Here is an 18443-nt window from a genome sequence, read left to right as displayed (position 1 = left end):
TATTTGAAACAGAGGTATTGAAGTAATTGCAAAACAGTTTCTGACTGGAAATGTATATCAACATGGGATAGTCGGAGAGAAGTGGGTTCACTGGAATTCTTAATATGGAGTAAGTCTGCGTTTGTGTTCCTACTCTAAAGCTTCCTAGTCCTTTCAGTACTATAACTGTACAAGTGTGTGTTTTTTTTTTTAAAAAAAAAGGTAGAAACCTGATGCAAGTTCTGTTTAACTTCAAAGTTTGTCCACTTGCCTAATGGTGTTTATAAATTTTAATTTGTGCATGACTCGAAGGGAAGGAGCATGTGTTACAGAGTTGAGACTAGTGCTTACTGGGAAAAGTCATTGCACAAATCTCCACACTTCTCACCTAAAGTTTGGTAAACAAGAGGGTGAGAATAAGCAGTAATGAAGATGCTCAGTTGTAAATCTGCTTGAAAAGATCTTGAAACAGGAGTGAGTGCAGTACACCAATTTCTGTCTTTATTTTTATTCTGGTTAATGGTGAAACTGATAATCTCATATTCCCACTTCTTAATTTCTCTGGTCATGCGTGCTCTGCTAACATCTCTTTAAAGGAGATTAGGCCCAGCAAAAGGCCTGTCAGCTTTCCTGGTCGTATGGCTTATGACTGAGAACCAGAAGACATATGTACCTTGGGTTGGCTTTGGAAAGCCATGGGCAGGAGCGTCCTGGGGTTGATTGCCTGGCAGAAGGATGGCAGTAGACTGCCTGTGCTTGTGCTTGGCCTTGTGCTTGGTTCGGCCCACAGCCGGATCCCAGAATGAGATGGTGATTGATACTGGCTTGGTTTGCCTCTGGTCACTTGTTCCCTTCAGGCAGAGACTTAGCTGTCAAGGTAGTTTCTGTATCAGTGCAGGTCTGTTACTGTTCTCATGACATTGCCCAAGAAAAGGAGACTTTGAAGGCTGTATGTGTGACTTGACCTAGACATTGGCCATCCCTGCTGGCCTGCCTCTTCCTTGGCTGTGATGTATGTGCACTGGCAACTCCCTGCCCCACCTTTCCTTTTCCCCGTGTCCTTGTATCCTCGTGTTTGCCTTGTGTGTTACAGATCCCCTGTCTGCTTCTCCTGTTGTGCTTTGGCTGACTGTGTTCCTGCAGGCTTGGCAGTTGAAACACTGTTGGAGTAGAAGAGTGGGAAGGGTTTCTCTTTCTGTTTTGCAGTTTACTGAAAGACAGCCCACACAAGAAGAGACAAAGTTTTGTTCTCGAATTTCAAAAAATTATTCCCCCAGCATTACAGAAGCTTGGCTGATGTGATTTGTATTGCAGGATGTATAGCTTAATCTTCTAGGTATTTTGCATAAAATTAAATTTTCGGTGCATTTCCTTGAAACTTTTGTGACCTTCTTAGTCAACTTGTTCTAGAAGCTTTAATTGGAAAAAGGTTCTCATGGTGAATTGTACATCAAACTGCTCCAGTTTTGTAAGAAATTAAACCTGAAAATTTTTTTTAAAAGCCTTATAGTCAGAAGAGACTTGGGGTAATTGCATTACCTTTAACCAGTAGGCTGCATACAGTTTTTTCAGAGAGACCCTGTCTGGCAATGTAAGTTGTCATAGCAGCTGAATTTATCTATAGAGCAAATAGCAGTGTATTTGCTTTATAGAATTATTGCTCCAATATTCAGGGGGTTTAATGGACTTTTAATCTTTTGGTTGTGTCAGCTCTGGATGTGCTGGTAGCTAATACTGCCTTTTTCATTTTGTGTGTGGAACTTCCTTTAAGTTGGCTTCCTATTGATAGTGTTTAAATTGCAATCGGAAACCTTAAAGATGCACAGCATCATGCTTTTTATTCATTCCCATTTAGTGATCTCACTCTAACAACGTGGAGGGTGGAGCCTTCTAAATCTAGAGAGTGCTCCCTTATTCCCACTGGTCTAACTGAACATTAATTCTCCCGTTTCACAAATCCTCTGAGAGATGAAGAGAGCCTAGATATATTTTAGAAACAATTTTTAGAGTCTACTTGCCAAATTCTCTTAGTTGTCAGTTTAGCAAAAAGAGAACTGACATATTAAGATGAAATTACCTACTGGAATTCTGGGGTTTTGGTGACTAATATGTTTTGGTTTTGTTTGTTTGTTTAGAAATTCTTCCTGTATGGATTAGCCTTCTAGTGATGGTGAAACTGGAAGAAGACCACTTTAAGCAAACCCAGGATGAATCGGGTGCCAGGTGATGCAGAAAATGCTCACAGTAGCAGTGTGGAATCCTGTCCTTCCTTGCGGGATGTCCACTCCATCAACCCAGCGCAGCTGATGGCAAGGATTGAGTCATATGAAGGCAGAGAGAAGAAAGGCATATCAGATGTCAGAAGGACTTTCTGTTTGTTTGTTACATTTGATCTCTTATTCATAACCTTGCTGTGGATAATAGAATTAAATGTGAGTTGTCTTTTCAGTACCTTTAGAATTTATTAATTTATTTATTCACTTCAGGGGTGGTTAAAAAGTTGCTCTTTTCTATCCCAAATTATATGCTATTTGTGTCTATTTAAATTAAAGCAGCATCTTACTTTTAAGCTTTCACGAACATAGTATCTACTCAACTGCATCTACTTTTAGTCATTAGGATACATGGTTTATTATCTTCTTAGCATTAAACCTTTTGGTGTTCCTGTAGTCTATGAACCACGCTGAAGAAACCATTGGAAAGCCAGTGGACTTTTCAGGTGGCAAGTAAACAAAAATGTTGCTGCACATCTTTGAATTTGGCAAGAAGTGTGAATTTTAACAGGATTCGAGAGTTTGCCTTTTGAGTAACTCCAAGTCAGTGATATTTCACTGAGGCGTTAGTCCCTGGAAAGACTTCCAATGGCCAAAACCTACTTTTTGCTGTGATGTATTTTCTTTGAGACAAACTTAGTATGCTATACATTGTGTATGGCAGGGTGCATTTAAACAGCATAAACTCCCACAGTTGCCACCTTTTAATTCCAGCATTTGTAATTTGGAAAACAAGGCAGTTCTGAAATTTCCAGAAAGCAATAGAATAGCTGATTTGTTATTATTTCATAAGTAGCATCCTAATTCTTGAGCTGGGTTTTAAGCTATAATCTAAAGTATGCATTTAAGAAAGGACACAGAGTAAAAATGGAGGAATCCCTTTTCTAGACAAGAAAGATCTTGAGTAAACATTTTTTATCAGCATTCCTTTACAAGATAAATAACCTTTGTTATTGATCTGACATTATGAAGTTTCAGGAGCTGACTGTTCAAATAGTTCATTGATATAATGAAAAACACACTTTCTGATTTAATTTGAGAAAGCAGACTTTGCTTGCCTGAATGCTGTAATTCTGGGACTAGAATTCTGTTGTCTCTCTAGGTGGAAAGACTGTTGTATCCAGTGCGTGAAGTTAGCTTGTCTCTGAAAAGCATCATAGTGTTCTGATGCATTTCTTTTTTTAGGCCACTTTCTCAACAGCTTGTTTGACGAAGAGGAGTAGAGTCTGGGTTTGTATCTCTCGCCAGGGATTCAGAATACAGATTTTCATATTAGTGCTCTCAGAATATTTAAGACTGTGTAGAAAATGCTACCGACTTCATGGTGTTTCATTTTGAATGCTGCAGCATTAAGGGACCTCAAGATCCTAGCAGTTTTCTTTGTGAAAAGCTTTGTTTTAAGGAGAACATATTATGAACCAGAGTCCTATACTGCCAAATGTCAGCAAGAATGAAAAACAGGTTTTTGTCTTTGGAAGTCATAATATTAGAAGCCATCATTTGATATCTGGGATCTGACGCATGGTTAGGTTTTTTGTTCTGTTTTTCAAATTAAGTTTTGTTCATTGGGAAGTCAAATAGCACTGCATTAGGACTGTCCATCACTGGTATGTAAGTAATGGGGCTTCAGAATTGCTGCCAGAGTTCCTGTAAGTATTGTTTTCCCTTTGTCGCCGTTATCCAGTGTGCTTAGGCGTAATTTATTTTTAAACACTTCAGGGAGTAGCTCCATGGCAGTTTGAGCAAACCCTAAATCAAGGCTGTCAATGGTTCTCTGTTCATCCTTATGTTAACATGGTGCTCATCCAGCTATGCAGTGAACAGCTTGGAGGGGGGGAAGTTGATCTTCCTTATTTTTGCGGGAAACAGATGATCACACCTGATGCAGTAGAGCAACCAAGGGGAAGCTATATTTAGAAAGTTGTTTGTCAGGCAGCCATAGAGGGGAGGGAGAGGAGAAGAAATAGAAGAAATTTGGGGTTGGAGTGGATAGTCTCAGGAAAACACTGTCCAGCAGTATAGTTGGGAAAAGTGTGGAAGTGTCTAGAGTGCATTGCTTTGAGATGGTGAGCATATGTTGTTGGTGTGCTTTGGTACTGTCTGTTTTTAAAAGGATAACAGTAGTCAAACTCAATATTAAAGCCTTCTGTTGGTGTTGCTTTCCAGTGCTTTACATAACTATTTCATGCAGTGCTTGATTATTGAATTTAATATTAAAAACAATAGGATATGGACACTAAGGTTTTTTGCTCCCAACTAAGATATGTACTCCTCTTGCTCTTTGACCCAATACAGCCTAAATTATTTTCTTACGAACCCAGTTTGAACAGGAAAGTGACGAATCCTTCCACTGGAAAGAAACACAGTGGCTAAGGAAGATGTAATTTTGAATCCCCTCAAGCAAATGAAAGAATTAAACTTGGCGTTAGTTATTTGTGGGAGAATGGTCTAATAGTTGTAGCTTCTGTGTTTTTTACAGTGGGTTTTTTTGCTCAGCTCTCTTAAAACAAATAGTATGTATGCTGATAAGGAAAAGATCTGGAGTATGAATTCAGTTACTGTTCTGTTTCCTATTTGCTAACATGTGGCTAACTAGAGCTAGTTTCTGGGTGGCTTTTTGATCAGCTGTTTGATCCTCCTTGTGAGACATAAAATGCTCTGTGAATTTGTGTAAGAGACCTTACATTTAATCATTTCTTCCTCCCTCAACAACTTGTTTGCTTTTATTTTGGGACCATCTGAAATGTCGTTTGCATAGCCCAGGTGATAATCCTAAATGTTTTCACTTTGAAAATTGTATATAATCATGAAAAACAAATAAGGACACTAATCTTGAAACTGGCATTCTTAGCATATATGTCCTCTGTACTTAGTTTAATGATCTTTTTGTACATCAGTGGGGAACTATTAATTTCACTCTTCAGATTTGTGTGTATTTTGGCTTCAGTAACTTCTGTTCTAAAGCTGTGTGTGGTGTTGTTTCCTTATAGGTAAAAGGAGGCATTGAGACTACCTTAGAGAAAGAAGTCCTACAATATGACTACTCTTCTTCATATTTTGATATATTTGTAAGTGTTCTTTTTTAAAAAAAAAAAAGAAAGAAAAAAGCAGGAAAAGTATAGTTTTCCCACGTTCCTCCGTCCACAGATGTTCCCTAGATTGAGTCCTGTGAAAGGGTTGATCTTTTCTTGGTAATTTAAACCAGAAAGACAAATTTCACCTGTCTAGGGGTTGCCCAGTCCTGCTTTGGCAGCACGCTCATGGAGCCTGTGGATAGAGATGCTTATGCACACTTAAATTGCATCTTCTGCTTTGGAGGGCATGGAAAAGCAGATGAAAAACTCAGTCAAGAATGTGAGACTGATAATAAAGGTAATTCATTAAGAAGACAAGTCCTCCAGCTGTAAAATCATTTTGTTTAAACCGATGTTTTTGTCCTTCCACAGAAGTAAGTCAGTTGCAGTGAGGAGAGACTTGTTCCCAGGTTGACCTGTATAGGTCAGGTTTTTTTCAGATTTCTGTGTTTTAACTCAAACAGGTTTTTTTAACATTGTACTAAAAATAGATGACATGAAGTATGATTCTCCCTACTGTGTATTAGCACCTGAGGCACATGGGAGGAACTCTACAGCATTAGGAAATTTCTCTGTCTTTGAGCAACACCGTAGCTCTGTAGTTGCAATTCATTTTGTACTGCATGGACCAAGTTACTGATCTCGAAGTAAAAGCTGTTTCTTTACGGTTCTCCTAAAGGGCCCCATGTTTTTGCAAGATCATTAATTCTACCAGATCTTGTTTGCCTGGCAGAGATGAGTTGGTTTCAGTCATTTTATATTGATGACTATATCAAGAATCTCTCTTTGAAACTGGTATAAAAACCCAGCCTTGCTTCTACATTGGACCATTTGCTCTGTCAAATGGAATGAGGTATTGGATACAAAAATTTCATAAGCTAGCAAACTATGCTACTTTCTTCCTTTCTCTCTCATTATTTTGCTGGCAGGTTCTCCATCATAGACCTTACTGTAGAAGGCAAAAAATGTTATCTGTAAATGTTGATGCTCTGGAAATTATTTTGCCCTGTAGTTGAACCTAGGGTTAAAAACATGTAATGCAAAATTCCCTGGGAAGGGACTAGGTCATTGAATTCTGCAAAATTATTTGTGGGCTTATACAGGATTTCTTCTGTTTCCACATCACTGAAACATTAGATTAAATGGGTTCATTGTATCTCTGGCCATGTCTGTTCTTGATTTCTCTTCATTTTTAAGCGTTTGTTTCACACTTTTTAGATTCTGAACACATCTTTTAAAACAAGTTGGAGGCAATCTAATATCAAAGAATAAACAGGGAAATTGAGGGTTAAGGTCCCTGATTCAGAAATCTCATCTGTCTGCTATTGACTTCATTTTCAGGCCTAGAAATACCATAATTTACCTTTCTTTACTGCAAAATATTTTGAATGGCTTGATATTGCAGGCATGTCCATAAAGAATAATTGATTGTTGCAATGTTAATATTTCAATAAATACTAAAAATTTACTAAGTAGAAAATAGTTTTTAAAAAATCTTCCCATTTTCTGATTGCATTTGTGAAATCTTTACAGTTTTTAATGACATTCTTGCACAGTAGCACACCACTAAGGTCAGTGAGATGCACAGTGATGCTCAAGGTATTTGCTGGATTAACTGCATCTAGATTTAACTGCTTAGATTGCAGGCAGGTAAAACGATCATGAACATACTTTGTGTAGCTTTCTTATGTTTCTAACTTATTTGTGGAATCCCACATGCTTGCATGTTTGAGTCTTTGTAGGCATGTGAGTGGTGCCATTTGCTTTACAAATGGAAAATCATGTTCTATTTCTGTTTTATAAGCACACATTCAAATTTGTTTCTCAATAACAGAACCTAGATTGTCCTGTTTTAAGTTGTTTTGTAAGCAGTTAGTATTTTCAGTGAGCTGAGAATCTTGTGGTTCTTCTGTGTTCTGAATTAACCAACAAATATTTTTTTCCTTTCTCTATAGCTACTGGCAGTCTTTCGATTTAAGGTGTTAATACTTGCATATGCAATGTGCAGACTGCGCCATTGGTGGGCAATAGCTGTGAGTAGTAGCCAAGCATAATGGAGTTTTAACTAGAATGGATCAAACAGACAAAATTTTAGATGCCTCTTAACGCTTGTATGTTAAGAATCATCTTGATGCTATATACAAAAATTCACTGTACAGTAACAGATTAAAAACTTCTGTTCTGGAAGATTTTCAGCCTAAAGGCAAGAATTTAATAGCACAGTGGGTGTGGTCCTTATTAGGTATCATGTTAATACAAATTGAAGACTTATTTTGAATCCAGTATGGATGGCTAGTTGTAACTGCTTGTTACCTCTGACTTGTTAATTAATGTTTGAAATATATTTGCTTTTGAAATAGCGAACTGTATTCAAAAAGAAGAATTGGCATTATTGTACCAGAGATCCAGCTGTCCATTAACTCCCACATTCTTAGCTTTTTAGAGTTTTAGGTGCCACCCATTGAGCACTAGCACCTGTGTTGCTTCATGCTCCAATACAAAATGTTGAAGATGTATCCCTTCTTAGAAAGGAAGTTCTTGAGAACTGTAGGCAATTACAATGATTGGAGCAAATATCTTTAATGCAGCTGTACTGTGTGGATGAGAAAGAATGCAAAACTTGATGACAAATTCATACTTCCACCAGTCAATACTATAGATTGTAATACAATAGGCATATTGCTGGCTTAGTGCATTGTAAATCTTAGGCTCTTTTCCCCTTACACTGTGGTAGGTGCATGTAGAATGTGTTCATGTATAACTTTCTTCAAGTGAATAGCATGCAGTTTGTTTAGTAGTCTGAGATTACATGCCATGATTTTTTTGAAATTGCGTTATTAGCATGGCACAAACACATACATCATAGTAACTGCTGCTCTGATTGTCTTTATTTTTAAGTGCACACCTCTCAAAATCCCTTACACTTAGTTGTGTAGCTTTAGATGTCATTCTTCCAATGACATCCTCCAACTTGATGCAGTTGTTTGTGAGGTGGTGAGAGTGAATCCATCATGGTAGTAAGCAATTTAGATATATAAAGCTTCACTGAAGGTTTTGCAGAAACCATTAATCTTAAAATCCTACCTGTGCTTACCAGAAGATAGTTAGGTTCTGCTGCTATTTAAAGAATTGCTGGACCCAAATGCACTGACAGAGTTAGAAGCCTTGCTTAAGGGAACAGTACTTGTCCACTGCTTTTTTTTTTTTTTTTTTCCCCAGACGTTTTATGCAGCCTGCCATTTTTTAAATATGTCAGGGAATATAAATTCTTCAAACTGATTCATTTTTCACAATATCAGTACATGAAGTAAAATATTAATTCAAATTTACTCCTGCAAAGATGTTTTGTTATTTGAAATGGATCTTTTGATTTGGATGGTAGTGAAAAGCATTTGGAGCAATTGCTGTTTGCTTTTTCCCAAACACATAGATTTTTTTTTTTTTTTTTTTTTTTTAAGGGACTTGGTGAATAAAATACTGCATCTTCATTATACAGTAAGATTACAATTTATGTAACTCAGCATCTGTGTAGCATTTAAACTGCCTATCTGCTGTGTGGAAATCAACATTTGGAGATGTCTGTATTAAAAGTTATCTTTATTAAGGAGGTTATTTTAATAACACTTTAAGTTAATTGTATCATACTTGTTACATTTTATTAATCTATGATGTTGCTGCTGTTGGTAAATATTTGAAGTTGCAACTGATAGATAATGGCAGAAATGAGAAAGTAAATCCATTTATTAGTTTTAACTGTTCTTACCCTGTCTCTTTCAGTTTACAACAGCAGTGACCAGTGCCTTTTTATTAGCAAAAGTAATTATTTCACAGGTATATATTCTAATCAAATGTTTGTTTTACTTTGTTGTTTTCTTGAAAGCAAGATTCTTCAGGGTAATTTCTGTAATGTTGTGTGCTTTTGTTTCTTTCAAGCTGTTCTCACAGGGTGCTTTTGGCTACGTGCTGCCCATCATATCCTTCATACTTGCCTGGATTGAAACTTGGTTCTTGGACTTTAAAGTGTTACCACAAGAAGCTGAAGAAGAAAACAGTAAGCTTTTGATATTTCCACTGAATTGCTGCAGTTGGCAACATTCAATCCCATGTTATCTGGCAGAAGAATGCTTCTTTCAGCTTCTCAAAAGTTGAAGAGCTGTGAGAAAAATTAAATCATATGGCATAATTTTTCTTTTTCTGGAAAGTAATATATGCCTTCAAAGAAGTGGGTTTTTAATTAATTTAGGGAGGCAAAGTTAAAAGTTACAAGGGCCAGATCAGCAATTTTTCAAGCACTTAGGAACATATATAATTTTGTATGCTTAAGACATGAAAATTTAACTGACTTGGGCTTGTAAAATTTTATTTTCTGGGTAATGCATAGAATAAGTGTCTGGTTCCTCTTTTAGGAAGAGTAGACACAATAATTAACTCAATGTCACTAATTCTTCTTTTGAGGTGGAAAAGGGAAAGCAAAGAAGTATTGTGGAGAGTCTGCTTCATGCACAGACAGAATGAGACCAGAACGAGTATGACTTTTAGCTTCTTCAAGATGAGGCAGCAGGTCATCTCACACTCGATGTATTCAACTAAATGGAGGAAACCCATTGATTTAGTTGAAAGAGAATATTGCTTGAGTGGTGAGGAAAAGAAAGCATAGACTTCTGCTACAGATGTTTTGTTATTTTCAACAGCAGGAGAGTAATTATACAGTGAACCTGTTATTTGTGCATCATTATCTGAAATACAGTCTGAAACTCTTGCTGAAAGGGCATGTTTGCCTGTTAGGTAGAAACAAAAACTTTACATGGGCATGGATGCCTCCATTTTGTTAGTGCTGTGAAATGCAATCTTTCTACTTTGATCCCTTCCCTTTTCTTTTCCACCACTCCAAGAAAGAAGTTGGTTAAATGAGTACACTGGGTTTTGCCTAGAGGAAGGGAAACTTAGGGTAACTTTTTTTTTCCTCTTTTGAGGGAGTGAGGAAATACAGCTGCATCACACTTTTATCTCAATACATAAGAAATCTAACCAGTTCAGAGACTTTTGCATTTTTTTATACTGAATATTCATAGACAAAGAAAGTATTTGATACATACACATGTAAATACTTTATAATCGTATTCATAAAATTGAGATATTATTGCTAAATCCCTGTGGGATTCAATGACTTTCTCTTCATTCCTACTGAGCTTGAAATAGATGGTATTCATCTAGAAATATACGCTTTTTAATTGAACTCTATATATTTTGAAAAAAGATGGGGTTTCACTGGAAAATGCTGGGTTTAAGCAATTAAATCACACAAATGATAGGCACGTTTGGATTGTGTTGTGTGGTGGTACTTATATAGTGTCTTATTTGCTTTTAAATCTGAGGCAGATAATGAAAAGAGATTTTAATAGTTTTTGCTTTTTGACCAGGTATTTTTCTCTCCTGTCTCTAGTGGGAGTGGAAGCTGACTTTTTTTCATCTTACTGTTTTGTTTTAAAAAAACCCCAACCAAACAAAAAAAAAAACCAACCACAGCAATTTTCCGCCTAATGCAACAGTACTTATAATTTGGAAATGTTTTGTCTGTAACAAAAAAAAAAAAAAAAAAAAAAAAAAAAAAAAAAAAAAAAAAAAAAAAAAAAAAAAAAAAGAAGAAGAAGAAGAAAAAAGGGCAAAACTGTCTTTCCACTGAAGAAGATTTCCAGCTCTAAAAGTTTCCTTCCGTGAGCAGGATTTAAAGCTAAAATCCAACCATTATGTGTCTTCTAGTATCTTGTGACTCATTGTTAAGTATGGAGACTGACCTTCCTCTTTTGGACAGAGTGGAAATATAAGTAAAATAGATGTCTCCTTTGGAGACTTTGAACCGGTTAGTAAGATAAATTGGTATGTAGAAATAGTAGTTTGCGTTGGAAAGAGATTTTTTTAATAACTACTGGCTACGTCAGCTCTCCTGATTCAGTAAAACATCAAGGTTTTCTTGTTTTGTTCCCATCAGTCTCTCTCATGTGGCAGAGAGTAAAGGATGGAAATTCAGTAGCCTTATGTTGACCTAAAATGCCATCTTTGCCTTGTTATTATCAGAAGACCTGTTGATGGAAGTAAGGATGAAATGAATTAGCTTCTCTCCCAACCACTTTTGGTTTTTGTCCTGTATTAAACACACCAGAATAGCCCCATGTAATTTCCAAATAATTTTCCTGATTTTAGATGAAATTGAGCCAAAAGGAGTTGAAGGTTGGAGTAACTAGGTATGTTGAGACAGATAGGTGAAAGCAAGCCATTAATGAGGAGTCTTATAGTGGCAAAGTGAGAAAATAATTTATTTGGTTATGCGTGGCAGCTCATTGATCATTAAAAATATATTTCAGAGTTTTAGTTAGTGAATATTGATGAATTTACATATGGCATCCTAATCATGCAATCACACATAGTAGAAGGAAGGATTCCTTAATTCATGTGTTTTGCTAGAGTGTGTCTCCTTAGCTGCCTGAAGTTATATAGAAGACATAAATGTTAAATTAAGAGTTTTCTTTTTTTCCAAGATATTTATTTATAGAAGTAATTTGTTAGGAATGCTAATATAATACATCAATCTTTGAGATTCTTCATCAATACTTGATCTTTAAGATGCTATATGATAACGTTGAGGATTTGGTTTTTTGGTTTTTTCCTTTTAGGATTTTTGTTAGCACAGGATGCTTCTGAACGAGCAGCTCTTCTTCACCCAGGAGTCCTCTCTGACGGGCAGTTCTATTCTCCTCCTGAATCTGTAGCAGGTAGTTATGTTCGCCTAGTGAATGATTTTTCGTATTGACGTTAAACTCCTGCATATTTCACCCCCTTCAGAGGGTAAGGCGGGGGAAGGGTGAAGGGAAAAAAATATGTTTTCCTTTTTAAATGAAAAGTGTACTTTACAATCCTAAAATGAAAGATTCTTTTTTATTCAATAATTCAGTTTAGTTACTACCTATCAGATGAATTACAATACACGTAGTTAGTGGGGCTTCTGACATGTCCCAAAGGTGTTAAAAAGAAGGTAAGTCTGAAAGAAAATCGTACCGCAACTGAAAGGAGGCGGTTATTATTTGTTTCTGATGATCCCTATGGGTCCCTTCCAACTTGAGATATTCTGTGATTCTGTGATCTCTTATCTGCTAGCAATAGTGTTTATGCAGCAATGCACTACTTAATCCAGCCTAAACTTGGAGCTTTACAGTATCTTAGGATAGACAGTGAACCTGAAACTGCTCTAAAGCAAACTGAAACTTCAGTCAGAGGCTCTTTTCCTTTCTCATAACAGAAAGAAGAAAGCCGTCTCTCTATGAAAAGGCTAGCTGTGAGGGTATGTTAAACTGAGGGCAAGTTTAATTGCGTCTTAACTCTGCATATCATAGTTGAGGTATGAGCCGAGTAAGGCATAAAATAAATGGAAATACTGCAAGGTTTAAGAATGTGTTTGCAGGCATTTCAAGGAAAAGAGTAATTTCTTTATTGTTGAGTGGATTTGAGTTATTTGATGTCACAGTGTGAACCCCCAGATCCTATGTCAGTCTTTTTACCCTAAGATGTAAATCTCTTCTGTAAAGCTGTGCTGTATTATGCAATATATTTAAAATACTAGTATCTGCTAATTGCTAGAGATACGTTTGCCTATCTTGCATTATAGAGTTATACATGTTGGTGGTATTTTTCAGTTTAATGGCTGTCTTTATGGTTGCTGAGCATCTTGGCATAATGAATGACTTAGAGCTCCATCTAGGGATGACAAAGCATTAAGACAATGTCGAGTATAACTAATGATTCAAAGTGAAAATGTATTTTAGTTAAAGTTGTGAGTCTATCTTGAGGAATAATAGTTGGAAGTATTATACTGGATTCAGCCTGGGATTTTTTGGGCAATAGAATATACAGTGTGAGAGGAAGTGGAAGTGGAGCTAACGTGTTTTCCTTGGCAGTTTGGCTGGGTCAATGTTGCACGTGCAGTGAGCTATTGTGCCTCAGCATGCATGTGGTGACTATGGGTATATGACTGTGCCATTGCTTTCACCTTATCGAATGGCTGCTTGTCACCTGGGTTTCAGTAACAGCTCACGTGCCTTCTCCTAGTCTGCCCTAACTGCCAAGTAAATTTGTTTAAGCACCCTTTATGGGTATGAGAGGCAAAAGAAACAGTCAAATGAATATATTTGAATTAAAACACACACACTGGTAGTCACAAAGTATTCTGAAACTGTTAGATGATGTGCAGTAAAAATAGCTCACAATTAAAAATATTTTCTTCAAAATTCTACATTTCTTTCAGATAAGACAAACTATGGATTGTTCTAAGAGAGCAATTTTTGGTCAATTTGCCTTACATGTTGATTGGAAAAATATTTATAGATAAATTATTCCCCATGATCATGCAGAGGGGAATAAACCCCTCTGCTGACATGGCAACATGTCTAAAAACAAATCTTTGCTGTAAGGAGGTGACATTTGAAACAGGCTCTGTTGGAATTTTCAGCATATTTATCTTTTTATGTCTTTTTTTTTTTTAATCTGGAATTTGCAGCATATTTATCTTCTTATGCACATATCCAGGGCCATACCCTTCTCCATCCACTTCTTTATATGGGTTGACCCTTCATCTTCAACATTAGACTTGGTTGCCAAGTAATCATTCTGGAGGTAGCAAGTGGAAAATCAGCCTGGAAAGAGTAAATTTCTACAGTTTCTGTACAATTTGAGCTTCAAAATGAAAGGCAGGTATGCTATTCCAAGAAAGGAAAGGACTTCAGAGTAGCTTGGCCAAAAAAAAAGCTTAACACCTTTGTCTTTCTTGTTTACTTCTTTGTGAGAGGGAATGTGGGTCCATAGTTCAGCTTTAAATTGATGGCAAAAGCCCAAGTAAGTCTCCCAGGCATTTTATCAAAGACAGTTCTTTACTCACCCTTTTTTCCCACCCCCCCCGCCCCACCCCCGTGGGAGTCTCATTGAAACTGCCCAAGCCATGTATGGTGAAATGCATGGGCTGATAATTTCCTCAGTCATCCCTGACAAGGGCTGACTGCCGTAAGGACTGACTGCCACCTCAGATGTGGGCAGAGACATCTGCGGCTTGGATTGGATCTCCAGAACTGGGGGTCAGAGCTGCTCACCCTGCTTGCTTGGTATCTTCTTGCTCTCCCTGAAACGACTGATCCATCAAGCCACCTTCCTGTAAAGCAGTGCCTCCATCAGGAGCTGTCTCTAGGCACGTAACCGTGTGACCAGCTCAGCTTTCTTTTTGGGGCCTTCCAGGGCTTTGTCACAGCAGAGAGCTGAGAGCAGGCAGGGGACGAGGAGAAGAGAACTGGGCAGGGAAAGGCAGAGGGAGCTGTTTGGTTTCTGGCTTAGAGTGAGACAATCTCTTGCCAGAACATTAGATAGAGAAACTATTCATTTGTAAAGCAGTATTTCTGGCTGCTTTCAAAGTGTCTTCTGAAGTTATCTTCCAAAGGGCAGAATGTAGCAAGTGGGAAAATCTGCTTGTTAGTGAGCAAATGTGGAGTTGATTGTCCTGAGTGTGTTGTAGTGAAAACTTGAAGCACTTGCTAACTGAATCCATTGACAGAGTAGGTATTTCAAGAATGATCCCAGTGCTGGGTTTTGGGTTTGATAACTGTTAAAAAAAGACTTCAATATGAAACATCCCAAAAGATAAGAAATCTAAAATAAAAAGTAAATATTTTTATGGGAAACAGTTGCTTTGAATTGCCTTTTGATAAGCCATTACCAGTGGTGGTCTACTTTTTTTTTTCTTTTTTCCACTCTTTTTTCCTCTCTTTTTCCTTTTTTTCCTCTCTTTTTCCTTTTTTTTCTCTCTTTTTTCTTTTTTTCCTCTCTTTTTCCTTTTTTCCTCTCTTTTTCCTTTTTTTCCTCTCTTTTTCCTTTTTTTCCTCTCTTTTTCCTTTTTTTCCTCTCTTTTTCCTTTTTTTCCTCTCAACTAATCTAATAGCATTCTTGTCTTCCTTTTCAGGTTCTGATGAAGACTCTGAAGAAAAACAAGACAGTGAAAAACCAGTTGTGTAGCAAACATGAAAAAGCAGGTAAGTTCCTTTGCATAGAACCTGAATATTCCTAAAAATATTTTTTCCTTCTTAGTTCCTTCCCACATAATTTGAACGGTGGGCTAACTCTTAGGAGTTAGCTAACTCTTTGAACCCAGTCTGTCTGTCTTAGCAACCTTCAAGCAGGAAATCCTGCCAGGCTCTTGAGAGCCTGTAGTTGGGGTCCTCTGCTGCTGAGTTCTGGTTAACCCGGGCCCAGGGGTCTGAGAGCGCTGTTCTGGAGTATAGTGTGAAAGGCTGCGGGCTTGGGATGGAACACTTCCAGCATTTATTTGTTGGCTGTCCTGGAAAGGACAATGGTGGACCAGATGTGTAAAAGCTCCTTTTTTTTGGAAGTGGGGAGAGAGATTTCTTTGGAGATGGCAATGCAAGAGTGCTAGGAAGAGATTTTCTTTTAGTTTAGGTCTAGGACAAATATACTCATCTTGAAGATTGCATGGGCAAAACTACTTGGATATTTCCCCTTGTCAGTCTGTGTAATACTACAAAAGGGTTACATTGGAGCAGCTGCGTCTTAAGATTTTTGTAGTGTACTTTGGTTAAACGAGAGATGATTTCCTTATTTTGGAAATTGCTTCATTTACCTTCGGAATTATCTTGCTCCATGCTTTCACTTCACCACACGTGGCAAAGCTCAAGCTAGAGGAGGTATTAAATGTTCTTGAGAAGCTGAAGCTTCTGATTTGAAATCTTCTAGTGTTCATCTGGAAGAATGGATGACCTTTTCTTTTCAGCCTCCCCGTTTTCATAATCTGTTTTCTTGACTCGCATCTTCATTCATCCGGACTTGTGTAATCTGTTACAGAAAGAAAATGTCTGAGGGAAGTTGTTGGGGTTTGGAAACTGGCAACAGAGTCTGTGGCTGACTTGCTGGTGGAGCTGCTGACAGGAGAATTTATTCATTAGAAAGCAAAGGGAATGGTTCCCATGTACTGTAATACCTCACAAAGATGTACCTTGTTGACATATGTATATTAGGTTGCCTCCCAGGTGGTATGAAAATATTTGTCCATGATGTATTTTATTATTCAGTGATTCCTGAAGTTGATCCTTCTAATGACTAGGTAATTACTGGAAAGTGTTGTCTTGTGTACCTAATCAAGAGACTGGTAATATAATGAAGTAAAACTTCTCTATGGTGGAAGTATATTTAATGATTGTTGGGACTCACTAGGTAAAATTATTTTATGTTATCGCAAATTTGTCATTAGTTTTATGTTTACTTTTTTTAACTCATGCATTTTCTTTTTTAATGGATATGTTCACTTTCTAAAATAAAAATGTTAAAACATGGGTAATGCATTATGATATTTTGTTGCTTTATTAACTGAAAATTTGCATGTACCATTCCTTTATTTCTTGTGGGGTAATGAGGATTCCAGTTTGCATAGATTTTGTGCAAAATGTGTTATAGTGCTGTTTGGCTGCCTGTAGGGATGCAGTGTTCGTGGTAGTGGAACATCATTTCTTTGTTGCATATGTGATATCAAAAGGATGCAAAGAGCTTTTTGAAATAACTTAGTTCCCACTCCTGTACTGGTGGTGGATGTTCTTCAGGTTCAAGGAGGAAACTGGAGTAAGTGAGCCTTGGTAAACACTAGTATTACCCCACTAGTGAAAGGAAGGTAGTCAATCGTTCAATTTAGGTGTGTAAGTATAAGATATGTATTTTCAGATACAGATCTTAAGTGTTAACTGATGCTTGATCAAAAAAGTTTTAGGCAACACCTAATTCCTACCTAAAGAGGAATGTAAGTGTTGTTGCTTTCCTTATAGAGCAGTTAGGTTTTATTAGCAACCTGCACAGCAAATATTAAGTACCAATGTATTCTTCACATGTTAACTCATGCATATGGACTATATTGCTTTGTCGTATTTCTATTGCTGTGGAACAGAAGCATAGTGGATAGAAGACAGGATGGGCTGTGGTCTATCTCTTCCAATCACAGCTTTTCCTTGCAACAGTAGTGACTGTTTCAGTTTACAGGATTTTTCCACTAAAAGCACAAACCGAAAGCCAGTCTTCAAAGCATTAAAACATACACTGGCTTCCCCTTATTCAGTCTCAACAAACAATAAACTAGCAGCAGGGGCTTGTAAGCCACTGCAGCTGTCAAACTCACAGCCATGAACTTGATGAGCCCCAGAAATTGCAGATGGATACCTATGTTCAGCACTGTTTAGGGCTGTGTGGATGCAGGATTTCTCCTCTTTTCAGTTTTGCGTATGAGACATTGCAAGTGGGCTGGGAGATCATTTATTAAAAGTGGGCTTGAGCCATGAACATGATCACTTGCTTAGTTGTCCTGTTGGAGTTGAGGCTACAGCACCGAATAAAGAGCATTTTGGGGGCAGTACAAAGGAAAAGGAGAGGAACATATGGAGATGAAAGTGATGCTGTTGAAGTGTCTGCAAGAGCTACATTTAAGCAGATGTTTTGAGAATACCTTCATTTTAGTTGCTATCACGCTTTAACAGTAAAATCATCACCTGCCTTTTTGCTCCAAATAACAGTTCTGTAAATAAGTGTATGACTAAAAGATTAGGCAGTCTATCTTCCTTCACACTGAAGATCAATATAGGTCGAAGGCAGTAAGTGGTTACATTGGCTTCAGTATGCTATTTCTAAAATTCTTTTCTGTGACTACTGGATGAAAAAAATAAACCAGGATCAAGTCTGTCACTTATGTCACTTCAGATTATTCAAGATCTGTTTCAGAGGATGCAGGTAAGAATAAATCGTTAGAAGAAAAAAATAAATCAAAACCTGTCATTTAGCAACGCTGGAATGTTCCTAATCAAATATTAAACTCAGTGAGAAAAATGCATCTGGGATAGGAGGTCAAAAGTTCCATTAAACCTATGAACTTCGTCTAGGTGCATGACTTTATTTGCACACCTTCCTCAATCTGCAGTATGGAATTCCTCTGGAAATCTAAGAAATCCAACCTATTCTCAGTGCCTGCTTCATCCTGCAGTTCAGTACTGAGAAAAATTGGGAAAGGGGGTGTCCTGGTTTCAGCTGGGATAGA

The 18443-nt window shown here is 37.4% G+C and overlaps 1 protein-coding gene across 2 annotated transcripts; it reads left to right on the top strand.

Moving 5' to 3' along the window:
* Positions 1-2113: 2113 nt before the first annotated feature.
* Positions 2114-16704, top strand: STARD3NL (STARD3 N-terminal like). Of its 2 annotated transcripts, XM_009585147.1 has the most exons (8): positions 2114-2411; positions 5243-5320; positions 7282-7359; positions 9104-9157; positions 9260-9377; positions 11998-12096; positions 15321-15390; positions 16217-16704. In XM_009585147.1, exons 1-7 carry the CDS (start codon positions 2187-2189, stop codon positions 15371-15373), a joined length of 705 nt encoding a protein of 234 aa, XP_009583442.1. In that variant the 5' UTR covers positions 2114-2186; the 3' UTR covers positions 15374-15390; positions 16217-16704. The 2 variants fall into 2 exon arrangements, with proteins under 2 accessions (XP_009583442.1, XP_009583443.1); XM_009585148.1 differs by lacking the exon at positions 7282-7359 and having other exon boundaries at positions 2115-2411.
* Positions 16705-18443: the final 1739 nt, after the last annotated feature.

This window comes from Fulmarus glacialis, unplaced genomic scaffold (assembly GCF_000690835.1).
Source record: "Fulmarus glacialis isolate BGI_N327 unplaced genomic scaffold, ASM69083v1 scaffold23259, whole genome shotgun sequence".
Taxonomy (NCBI): domain Eukaryota; kingdom Metazoa; phylum Chordata; class Aves; order Procellariiformes; family Procellariidae; genus Fulmarus; species Fulmarus glacialis.
Note: the sequence above shows the minus strand (reverse complement) of the source record. Positions and strands in the feature narration are given on the sequence as shown.

Excerpts from the sequence above, each read along its gene's own strand:
- STARD3NL (XM_009585147.1), top strand. The coding sequence starts at position 2,187 with ATGAATCGGGTGCCAGGTGATGCAGAAAATGCTCACAGTAGCAGTGTG. Across the intron at positions 5,321-7,281 it reads CTTCATATTTTGATATATTT|CTACTGGCAGTCTTTCGATT; the intron begins GTAAGTGTTCTT and ends CTTTCTCTATAG. Across the intron at positions 7,360-9,103 it reads GCCATTGGTGGGCAATAGCT|TTTACAACAGCAGTGACCAG; the intron begins GTGAGTAGTAGC and ends TGTCTCTTTCAG.